This window comes from Homarus americanus, unplaced genomic scaffold, assembly GCF_018991925.1.
Source record: "Homarus americanus isolate GMGI-L3 unplaced genomic scaffold, GMGI_Hamer_2.0 scaffold59232, whole genome shotgun sequence".
In the NCBI taxonomy this organism is placed as follows: Eukaryota; Metazoa; Arthropoda; class Malacostraca; order Decapoda; family Nephropidae; genus Homarus; species Homarus americanus.
Window position 1 is genome coordinate 1,040,775 of NW_024717214.1, and position 12,785 is coordinate 1,053,559.

General features: G+C 48.0%; 1 protein-coding gene across 1 annotated transcript; it reads right to left on the reverse strand.

The window, feature by feature from the left end:
- Positions 1 to 5,481: 5,481 nt before the first annotated feature.
- On the reverse strand, positions 5,482 to 6,117 carry LOC121858846 (proline-rich proteoglycan 2-like). The gene has a single exon (XM_042355503.1). The coding sequence runs from the start codon at positions 6,115 to 6,117 to the stop codon at positions 5,482 to 5,484; it is 636 nt and encodes a 211-aa protein (XP_042211437.1).
- Between the last annotated feature and the right edge of the window lie 6,668 nt (positions 6,118 to 12,785).

Consider the following 12,785-nt stretch of genomic DNA (forward strand, 5'->3'; position numbering starts at 1 on the left):
AGGTTTAACATTTCTACACCTGTTAAACATTTCCACGCTCCGGTCTATTATTTCCACGCTCCGAACTGTCGAACTATCCCAGGTTACCTCAGTCCAATAAACGCACCCAATACACCTGTGACCCGCCTCTACTAATGCATTGGTCAGGTAAGACCCCAAGAATTGACGCTCGCTGTGAAGTGCTGAGTCGACAACATTCTCTCTCTCTCTCTCTCTCTCTCTCTCTCTCTCTCTCTCTCTCCAGCTAAGTTGTGCAAATCTGTGTTTTCTTGACGTGTTTTTGTAAGCTATTTTGTTTTCGTTTTACATGTTATTGTTGTTATTGTAATTTGTTTTGCCATTGGCCCTTTTTTTTATATTGTTTTTGTTTATGGTCATTTTTGTCACTGAAAACGCCATTAATTTTTTTTTCAATGACATTTTTTTATCAATATTTTTCATGGCCATTTTGTATTTCTTTATTTTTGCCCGTTGCTATTTTTCTGATCTTTTGTTTTTCATATTGGCTATTTATGTATGTGTCTGGCTATTATTTCCTTCTCCTTGGCCATTTAGTATTGCCCTTGGCCATTAAGTATTGCCCTTGGCCATGTAATTATATCCCTGGCCATTAAATATTGTTCTTGGTCAATTATTGTAGCGTTTGGCCATTTAGTATAACCCTTGGGCATTTAGTATAACCCTTAGCCATTAAATGTTGTCCTTGGCCACTTAGTATAGCCCATGGCCATTCAGTATTGTTCTTGGCCAATTAGCATTACCATGGCCCTTAGAATAGAAAGACTATCTCCGAATTAATATCTGATGAATGGCAACGTGGAGGAGGAAGATGAATGGAAGAGGACCCAGGGGAAGCAGCCACGAAGGATCTAGGAAGGAGGAATATGGAATAACGATGGGAAGGACACAGTGCCGGTAAGGGTGGGGGAGAGAGACGAAGAGAGACTCCGATAACTGATAAAAGAAAGAAGAGGAATGATAATTACTGTGTTCTTATTAGATGCCATTAGTGATTTGTTATAAGGATTGTGTCGTGTTATGGTCGTACTATTACTACTACTACTACTACTACTACCTCTCTGTCTGTTATGGTTTGTTCTGCCGTGTTTGTTGTAGTATGTTAACGTGGGAATGTGTGTGTGTGTGTGTGTGTGTGTGTGTGTGTGTGTGTGTGTGTGTGTGGAAGGTAAAATAGGAAAAGGCAAGGGTTTCAATTGAATTCCAACTTGTGAAGAATAACAGGTATTTATCATAAGTGTTTACCTGTTCAGCAAAATGTGACCGTTTGTGATATCAAACTTCCCTTTCGTTGAAAATATAAATAACATCTTGGTAAATATTAGTGATAATACTGGTGACGTCATTGAGTTGTCTGATGACGTCACGTTTGTATAAGACTGGATTGTAAATATTGATCAGTACGACAAGGTAGGTAGAGGTCTAACATTCAATCACGTCTAACATCTTTTGTGGATTACCTTCCGATCACACTGGATGATAATTGTCTTTGCCGGTATGGTTCTGTTTAAAATTTACATTATTTCAGGAAAATATATTTGTCTCATTTTCCAAGGTGATTTACCGGAAGTACTGATAGATTTTTGTCGTAACTGAAATCCCAAGTCTTAAGTTCTAAATAGTCTTCCTGAGATATGCGGCCTTCCTGGTGCCAGTGATCAGACTCATTTCTTTCCTGTGTGGAGGCAGCCAGCCGACCTGTGGCCTTGGTGTTGTGTGTCCAGGCACCTCCACCCGCCACACACCTGTGTCTGGCCCACGCACCTCCACACTGTCCTCACGCCACCCACACTGTGTCAACGCCACCCTACACCGCTCACACCCTACCACACCTGTGTCCTGGCACACTGCACCTACCACACCTGTGTCCCCCACCCCCCCACTGTGTCCCTCCACGCCACCCCTACCACACCTGTGTCCTGTCACCCACACCCTACCACACCTCACCACCACCCTACCACACCTGTGTCCCTTTCCCTCACACACCTACACTGTGTCTTCCCTCCCACCACCTACCACACCTTGTCCTGGCACCTCACCCTACCACCTGTGTCCTGCGCCACCCTGTGTCTGCCACCCACCCCACACAACCTGTGTCGCCACCCCTACCACACCTGTGTCTGGCACCCCTCCGCCACCTACCACACCTGTGTCCTCCTGCCTCACACCACCTACCACCTGTGTCTGCCACCTCCACCGCCACCACCACCACCACCTGTGTCCTGGCCTCCACCGCCACCTCCCACCTGTGTCCAGCACCTCCACCCACCCCTACCACACACCTGTGTCCTCGCACCTCCACCGCCACCACCACACCTGTGCCTGGCACCTCCCACCCTACACACCTGTGTCCTCCACCCTCCCTCCGCCACCCTACCCCACCTGTGTCACCTCCACCGCCACCCTCCCCACACCTGTGTCCTGGCACCTCCACCGCCACCCTCCCCACACCTGTGCCTCGCACACCTCCACCACACCCCTACCACACCTGTGTCCCAGCACCCTCCACCGCCACCCTCCCACACCTGTGTCCTGGCACCTCCACCGCCACCCTCCCACACCTGTGTCCTGGCACCTCCACCGCCACCCTCCCACACCTGTGTCCTGGCACCTCCACCGCCACCTCCCACACCTGTGTCCTGGCACCCTCCACTGCCACCCTACCACACCTGTGTCCCGAACCTCCACCGCCACACCCTACCACACCTGTGTCCAGGCACCCTCCACCGCCACCCTACCACACCTGTGTCCTGGCACCCTCCACCGCCACCCTACCACACCTGTGTCCTGGCACCCTCCACCCCTCCACCTGTGTCCTGCACCCTCACCGCCACCCTACACACCTGTGTCCAGCACCCTCCACCGCCACCCTACCACACCTGTGTCCTGGCACCCTCCACCGCACCCTGCACCTCGCCACCCTCCACACCTGTGTCTGGCCCTCCACGCCACCCTACCACCTGTGTCCCACACCCTCCACCGCACCTGTGTCCTGGCACCTCCACCGCCACCCTCCCACACCTGTGTCCTGGCACCCCTCCACCCTACCACACCTGTGTCCTGTCACCCTCCAGCACCTCCACACCTGTGTCCTGGCACCTCCACTGCCACCCCTACCACACCTGTGTCCTGTCACCTCCACCTGCCACCCCACCACACCTGTGTCCTGGCACCCTTCCACTGCCACCCACACCTGTGTCCTGGCACCCTCCACCGCCACCCCTACCCACACCTGTGTCCTGTCACCCTACCACACCTGTGTCCTGGCACCCTCCACCGCCACCCCACCACACCCTGTGTCCTGGCACCCTACCACACCTGTGTGTCCTCTGCACACCCCTACCACACCTGTGTCCTGGCACCTTCCACCGCACTGCCACCCTACCACACCTGTGTCCTGGCACCTCCACTGCCACTCCCACCACACCTGTGTCCTGGCACCCTCCACTGCCACCCTACCACACCTGTGTCCTGTCACCCTCCACCGCCACACCCACCACACCTGTGTACCCAGCACCTCCACTGCCACCCTCCCACACCTGTGTCCTGCACACCCCACCCCTACCCACACCCTCCACCCACCCCTACCACACCTGTGTCCACCCACACCCCACTGGCCACCCTACCACACCTGTGTCCTGGCACCCTCCACCGCCACCCTACCACACCTGTGTCCTGGCACCCTCCACCGCCACCCTACCACACCTGTGTCCTGTCACCCTACCACACCTGTGTCCTGTCACCCTCTGACTCAAAGACAAACATCATAACACAGTATCATTACCCTCGTGGCCTTACAGTGAGTGTTGTCAATAATCACACTTTAAGGGAACTGTTTCCTAACTCTACATCCACCGTGTCAACTCTACACCTAAGGTCCTCTCTACCTTCTCTCTCACACAGAATTTTTAAGACCTCTGGGTACCTGTCTCACGTGTTCTGTTTACTCCAGAAAGCCTTTTTATTTACTCTCTCTTAAGCTTCTGTCGGTTCATGAACATAACCCACGTTGCACTGTCTCCTTCATCCTCCTTCCACCTACCATTCTCTCGGTAAAAATCTGGCGTCAGTAAGCCGGGCCTCTGTAAACCCTGGCCGCTCTTCCCGTAAACTTGGATTTGTAGTCAGTTCAACCGTGTTTATCGTGGGTGTTCACATTACCGGCGGCTATGCTTGCCAGTCCTACCCTCGGCCAGGTCTTGTTCACCCTTGCATACTGCGCCAGTTACTGTCTCCATAAGCATATAACCTCTTCCTCAAGGCTCTTTTCTTTTCTTTTCTTTTTGCTGAATTTCATCCATTATTTAGACACCCCCTCCACACGCACACACTCCTGCAGATACAGAAATTCCAACACCAACACGGCAACAGCGTTATTTTAGGGATTATGAACGGTAAGAAATTATGTCATGTTGTTACTCAGAGAGGAACAATATTTATTTCACTAAGATCAATATCACACACGAGCCAGCCAGCCACTCACCTGTCCAATACGCGGAATTTGCTTGTTTTCATTATCGTTCATGCCGCCACTAATGAAAAACTAGTCATGAACGCTTATAAAAAACATCACCACCACGAGCAATCTACAGTGCCTGGCGTTACACTTCACTCCACAATGACACCCTACTTTACGTTTACATGTCATCCGCTTCCTTTCATTATAGCCACAAGGTGTTCTCTCGTTCCCCATCCACTTGTGAGAGTTGTGTGGGAGCTTTCTTGAGGCTACGGTTGGCTTTTCACGTTGTGCTTCCGTTACAGAGTCCGGGGAAAGCAAGACGAGACTGTAGCGTGTGGGGCAGACATGTTAAAGAAGACATAAACAAAATATATATATAGCTGTGAGGGGTCCTGTGTCGGGTCCTGTGGGTCCTGTGTGGTGGGTCCTGTGTGGGGTCCTCGGGTCCCAGGTCCTGTGTCGGGTCCTGTGGGGTCCTGTGTCCCTATCGGGTCCTGTGGGTCCTGTGTCGGGGTCCCGGGTCCTGTATCGGGTCCTGTGTGGGGTCCGTGTCGGGTCCCAGTGTCGGGTCCCAGTCCCGTATGGGGTCGGTGTGGGTGTGGGTCCCTGTGGTCCCAGGTCCCTCCCTGTGTGGGGTCCCAGTCCGGGTCCCAGGGTCCCAGTGGGGTCCTGTGTGGGGTCCCTGTCGGGTCCCAGGTCGGGTCCTGTGGGGTCCCTGTGTCGGGTCCCGTGTGTCGGGTCCTGTGTGGGGTCCTGTGTGGGTCCCTGTGTCGGGTCCTGTGTGTGAAGTCGTCCCTGTGTCGGGTCCTGTGTCGGGTCCTGTGTCGGGTCCTGTATCGGGTCCCTGTGTGGGGTCCTGTGTCCGGGTCCTGCGTCCAGGTCCCTGTGGTCCTGTGTCCCTGTGTCGGGTCCCGTGTCGGGTCCCTGTGTCTGGTCCTGTGTGGTCCCCAGGTGGTCTGTGTGGGGTCCCTGTCGGGTCCCAGTCGGGTCCCTGTGTCGGGTCATGTCGGGTCCCTGTCGGGTCCCTGTGTCGGGTCCCCTGTGTCGGGTCCTGTGTCGGGTCCTGTGTCGGGTCCCTGTGGGTCCTGTGGTCCCAGGTCCGGGTCCAGGTCCCTGTGGTCCTGTGTGGGTCCTGTGTCGGGTCCCGGGTCCCGTGTGGGTCCCAGCTGTGTCGGGTCCCTGTGTGGGGTCCTGTATCCCGTGGGGTGTGTGTGGGGTCCCTGTGTCGGGTCCTGTGTGGTCCTGGTGGGTCCTGTGTGGGGGTCCTGTGTGGGGTCCTGTGTCGGGTCCCGTGTGTGTGGGGTCCTGTGGGGTCCCAGGTCAGGTCCTGTGTCGGGTCCCTGTGTGAAGTCCCAGTGTCCCGTGTCGGGTCCCTGTGTCGGGTCCCTGTGGGTCCCTGTCAGGTCCTGTGTGTATCGAGTCCCCTGTGTCCCGGGTCCCTGTGTCGGGTCCCTGTGTCGGGTCCCTGTGTCAAGTCCTGTGTCGGGTGTCGGGTCCTGTGTCGGGTCCTGTGTCGGGTCCTGTGTCGGGTCCTGTGTCGGGTCCTGTGTCGGGTCCTGTGTCGGGTCCCGTGTCGGGTCCTGTCGGGTCCGGGGTCCTGTGTCAGTGTGTCGGGTCCTAATCTGTCTAATCTTCATGAAATTCTCAAAATTTTTCTAGTGTGTAAAATTTTGTCTCTTCGTTTCAAAGGTCACAACTCTCCCTTCATCACCCCTCTCCACCTTGCACCCCATCTACCCCCTTCACCCCTCTTCACTCCTTTTCCCTTCAATTCTTCCCTTCACCTTCCCCTTCTTTCCTCCCCTTCACCTTCTCCCCTGCACCCTCTCTCCCCTGTCACCCTCTCCTTCACCTCCCCACGTAGGGTTCCTGGTCTGACACACCACAAAATGTTCCTGAAATTCTCTCCCCGTCAACACACTGGTCGAGTCTCCGATAATCCACACACAAAACATCGGGAATGTAATATTTGTGTTTGTCCAGGACCTGTTGGTTAGGTTAGGTTAGGTTAGTTAGGTTAGGTTAGGTTAGGTTAGGTTAGGTTAGGTTAGTCCTGGAGGAAGTCACCAGGATTACTAACTTTTCTTGCTGATGGTAGTGGTGATGACGGTGGTGGTGATGACGGTAGTGGTGATGTTGTTAGTGGTGATAGTGGTGATGGTATTGGTGATGCTGACGATAGTGGTTGCTAGTGCTATTTAGTTCTTGCTGGTGGTAGCGATGCTTGTGTACGTGCTTCCTAATAACCCATCTAGTTGTGATGGCGGAATTGCTCTTACTAGTTGATAATAGTGGTAAGAATGGCGGCGGTGGTGTGTGTGTGTGTGTGTGTGTGTGTGTGTGTGTGTGTGTGTATGAGAGAGAGAGAGAAAGGGCTGGGTGTCAGAGGGCTGCAGGGGTGTGAGGGCTACGGGGGTGTGAAGGCTCGTTGGGTCATTCCTTCACGCTTATGAAACTCCCGGAATGTGGGATTGATTCCGCGGGTTCCTGCATTGTGACCCCTCCCTCCCTCCCTCCCTCCATCCCTCCCTCCATTCATTCACTCATTCATTCATTTTTCTCCTCTCATCCCTCCGCTTCCTCCTTTTTATTCTTCTTCTTTCTTTTCTCTTTCGCCTCACTGCGTTTTATAAACCTTTCTTTCACTCTGTCTTCTTTCTATTGATTCTTCAAAATTTTTATTTCGTTTTTATCCATCGCTTCTATTCTACACTTCCCTTTATTGCCTCTTTCCTTCTTCTCTATTGTTTCTTGTCCTTGAATTATTTACCCTCCCTTTGTCTCCTCTATTTCTATTCGTCTTTAGTAACTACCACACGACCCCGCTCTCTCTCTCTCTCTTCCCTTCCACATGCTGTACCCGTTCCTTCCTCTCCTCTCCTCTCCTTCCTCTTTCCCGTTCTTAATTCTCTCTTCTATCTCTTCCTTTTCACTTCCTCTTTTTACCTTTCATCTTCTCCCTCCTCTTCTTTCACTTAGCATCTGGTCGTCTTCTGTGGTCGTCACCTGTGTAGTCGTCTTCACTATGGTCGTCACCTGTATGGTCGTCTTCTGTAGTCGTCCTGTGTGGTCGTCTTCTGTGGTCGTCACCTGTGTGGTCGTCACGAGAGGCAGTAACGGTCCCTGGGAGTCAATAACTGAGAATTATTTATGACTGACCGCGATCACGGCCTCCCTTACCTGTGTGACGTCATGCCAGGTGGAGGTGGTGTTGTCTGCCCAGGTAATGTTGTCTGCCCAAGTGGTGTTGTCTGCCCAGGTAATGTTGTCTGCCCAGGTGGTGATGCCACATGTCTAGACGCCATTAATGACACTATCTGATTTGTTAAGGTGGGATTAGTGGCGCCTACCTGACGTACTCAACGGACACTACCTGACGTACTCAACGGACACTACCTGACGTACTCAACGGACACTACCTGACGTACTCAACTGACACTACCTGACGTACTCAACTGGCACTACCTGACGTACTCAACTGACACTACCTGACGTACTCAACTGACACTACCTGACGTACTCAACTGACACTACCTGACGTACTCAACTATGCCAGCACATTATAGAGTACAATGTCCTCAGTCAGTCTCTCTTACTCAGTCAAATACACGAGACATTCCTCAGTTGACATATCTCAAAGTTTTCCTCAGGTAATCATTTTTTCCTCACCTCTACCACCTCCATCTCGCTGCTTCCTTCTTAGTGGTAGCTCCCTTATCTTCCCTCCTTCCCTTAGTTCTTCTCCGCCCAAACATTCCCTCCTTCTCTCTTGTCTCTCTCCCTCCTCCCTCCCTCCTCCCTCTCTCTTCACTAACGTCATTCCATCTATTTTCCTCCCTTTACCTCACACATGTCTTCCTAAATTCTCCCTCTATCTGTTTCCCGTTTTCTTTTCGCCTCTCCTCCCTCCTTCTATCCACCAGAAGGGCGGCGTCTCTCAGGATAGGACGGGAAAGAGGGTAAAGGGAGGAAGGAAGGAAGGAAGGAAGGAGATATCCCTCAGCCTCCCCTCAGCTAGTGTGAGAAAAATGCACTATTGATCCATATAGATTCAGCTCCTTAGTAAACACACACACACACACACAACAATATCATCAGATCAACACAACACCTACTTGAACAAACATTGTTCTCTCTCTCACCTCTTCCTCTTCCTCCTCCTCTCTCCCGCAGGAATAAAACTCGTGTAGTTTTTAAGAGTGTGCAAATGCCGGGGTTGGCGTCTGGCACTCATAAATCATCGGAGTGGGAGAGTTTGGTTGATACATGGTGGCTCATACACGGTGGTAACACTGTTGTCTGGTTCATATACGTTGGCAATACTGGATGGTGGATAATACATTGGATTTGAGCGCTGCCAACATTGGTGGGTGGCTCATTTGAACTTTGGTAACACTGGTGGGTGGCTCTTGAACGTTGGTAACACTGGTGGGTGGCTCTTGATCGTTGGTAACACTGGTGGGTGGCTCTTGAACGTTTGTAACACTGGTGGGGTGGGTCTTGAACGTTTGTAACACTGGTGGGTGGCTCTTGAACGTTTGTAACACTGGTGGGTGGGTCTTGAACGTTGGTAACACTGGTAGGAGGCTCTTGAACGTTGGTAACACTGGTGGGTGGTTCCTGAACCGCAATAATAAGACTCCTTAAATTGCCTCAAAAATAGAATAAACATGATTGCCCAGGTAATGTTGTCAGCCCAGGTAATGTTGTCAGCCCAGGTAATGTTGTCAGTCCAGGTAATGTTGTCAGCCCAGGTAATGTTTCTGTCCAGCATTTGTAAAATATTTGCAATTTTCATCCAATTTTAACCATTTTGTGATCTACACTACTGATAGAATTCACGTACTCTCTCTATATATCCTTATAATTACAGCAACTACGATAATATTACAGCAAAACAACAAAAATATTACAGCAAAAATGATAATATTACAAAAACAACGATAATATTACAACAACAACAACGATAATATTACAACAACAACAACGATAATATTACAACAAAAACAACAGCAACGATAATTTTACAACAACAACTACGATAATATTGCAGCAAAACAACGAAAATACTGAATATATTAATTTATGTCTGTCTGTGTGTTTGTAAGGATCAGCTGTTGCGTAGTTGATAAAGCTGCCGCCAGACTCAAAGATTTTTCCCGCCATGATGGTATAAAGTTTAGATTACTTGATATTTTTTGATGCGATTTTTTTTTGTGGCCAGATTAATGGTGGTGAGGGACAGATTAATGGTGGTAATGGCCAGATTAATGGTGTTGGTAGTTAGATTATTGGTGGTGATGGCCAGATTAATGGTGGTGGTGGCCAGATTAATAATGGTGGTGGCCATTTAATAGTAGTGGTAATAGATTAATGGTGGTGGTACAGATTAATGGTGTTGGTGGTTAGATTAATGGTGTTGGTGGTTAGATTATTGGTAGATACAGATTATAGTGGTGGCCATTAATCAGTAGTGGTGGTTGTATGGGCCAGATTAAGGGTAGTGGTGATTAATGGTGGTGGTAGATTAATGGTGTGGTTAGATTAATGGTGGTGGTGGCCAGATTAATGGTGGTGAGGGACAGATTAATGGTGGTAGCGGCTAAAGTGATTGTAATGGTAAAAAGATATATAGAAAAGAGAGAGAGAGAGAGAGAGAGAGAGAGAGAGAGAGAGAGAGAGAGAGAGAGAGATTAAATAGCTTTATAAATTAGTTAAATCTTAATTGTCTTATCTACTGCATAATTAAGGCTGTTCATAACTATAGTAAACAAGAGCTATTTAACCACACACATTAATTCACTTTATAATTTCCGCTAGTGCTCCAGATTCTTCCTTAAATCAATTAATAACTTAACCTAACCTAAACCTAACCTAACCTAACCTAACCTAACCTAACCTAACCCAACCTAACCTAACCTAACCTAACATAACTCTCTTGAAACACAATTATTTCCTTTGATTTAAAAATTCCTTTAATAATTCAACCCCTCAGGTAACATACTAATTAGCTCCTTCGGGGTTTGTATTTGACCCTGTTGTGTGTAGTGAACCTGTTAAGTAGTTTATTACATGACCTCCAATGATGATAGTATAGTGAACTGTTGAATTACATTTTAGTTATATTATTATTATTATTATTATTATTATTATTATTATTATTATTATTATTATTATTATTATTATTATTATTATTATTATTATTATTATTATTATTATTATTATTCGGTGAAGAATAAAAATGTTATACTCCCTCACGTTATATTAATTTATTTCGGATTATTTGTTATTGAAAAAATCACAGTTTATTCTCTCTTATGTTGGGACGTTACTCTGTTCTACGGTAGAGTGTCAGTGTAGTTATAGGCACCAACTATGTCATGTCACGTCGGTAACTTAGTGGGAACATGGAGGAGGGAGTTATGATCTGGCCATCTTGACTTAGAAGGAAGGTTTAAGATACTGACTTGTGTGATGTTTGCTCTCTAAGTGGCCTCGCGAATCCAGGAAAGAAGTATCGGGAAAAAATACAGGAAAAATATCTCAGAAAAAATCACAGAACCTAACCTAACCTGTGACTTTTTTCCTATCCCAAATTGTGGCTGTTTTTCTGTGACTTCTTTTCCTCTGACTCTATTTCGGTTCACCTGCCTCGCTCCCCACCTGTATTAATTAGACACCACCAGGTTAGTCCAAGTCTTCCACCATACTATTTAACAATCATTTACCTCATAAACGCGAACGATTGTGTGAACGAGGTCGAGTTGTTACCTTGAAGCCTTGCTGAATACTTCTCTTTAACGAGGTTTTTTATAAAGACAACAACAAAACCTGGACACAAGTGAACTTTAACAAACAAAGTAAGCAAACAAAAACAAACACATCGAAAAGTGGATTGTTAAAACTCTCGCTGCTGTACTAAGTGGAATTGTTTACGCATTGACCATAATAATTTCCACACTTCTAGTCAGGTTAATATGTGAGTCTCTGTATGTGAACTGCGTCTCATTAACCACATCAGCTACGCCACACCGCTGTTTCTGTTGTTGTAATTAACCTGGATGTGTGGATACCTGTCTGTTGTGTGTGTGTGGCAGGTAGGCACTGATGCTTCATAATCTGATCTTTGATGTGATTATTGTTGTTGTCACCTGTGTTGGTTTTAATCTTTAATAGTGTGTGTGTGTGTGTGTGTGTGTGTGTGTGTCCGTCCATCCATCCATCCGTCCGTCCAGCAGTGTAGTGTGGGTGAGTGATGGATGTGTTTGATATTTGTGCTTCTACAGTACGAGCCTGTCCCTCCCACCGTCTGTCTCGCCACCCGTCTCCCCTTCCGTTTCTCCGTCTGTGTAACCGTCCGTCTTACCGTCCATCTCACAAATAGGACGTCGTAAAACCCAACCAGACTGTGCCAATTTTCAACGGAATTTCGCCCCGTCAGATAAAAAAAATGTTTATGCAGCAAAATTATACATTAGGCTCAAGGAAAAAATATTCTGAAGTCTTAAATCGTCTTCTTATTATTGTTATTATTCATGACAGGTGAAGGAAGGACTGTGTGACGTCAGTTCCGGTATGTGTTACCTGTCACTCAAATTACTAATAATGGTGTGTAAAGTTGAGGTATTTTGAGTATTTTCTGTGTTTTTGTAGTTTAAATAGTTTTGAATATCATTTTTAAAGATATTTCTAAGTATATGACATTTTGTTTTTCGATTTTTTTTTTTTTTTTGCTTTTTGGGGGGATTCTAAGTTTTAGTAAACATGAGAGGGAAAATTTTTATTAACAGGCTTATTCCCCCAACCTTACATGCTGACAGTAACGATGATAGGTTGTTGAGAGATAATTTTCCCCCCCCCCCATCTATAGTTTATTGGTGGGTGTGGAGTGGAGTGGAGTGGAGTGGAGTGTGTTGGTATACTGATCGCATGGTTGTTACGTCAAGTGATTCAGGAGCCTCTTGAGTATCACCTTACATTTTATGGCACGACGACACGAGGGAGAGGGAGGGGAGGGAAGAGGGAAGGGTAGGGGGGGGGGGTTAAGTGGCTCCTCTGAGTAACTATTAAGGTCACTAGTCACTTCAATTGTATATTTGGAAACTTTAGAAGGGAAGCATTTACACACACACACACACACACACACACACACACACACACACACACACACACACACACACACACACACACACACACACGCACACACATAAAATACCATAAATCAACCAATAATTTTTTCCTAAAGTTTGGTTATAGATCAAGAAATACATAAATTACTTCACATTAAGATACAGTTACACACTAC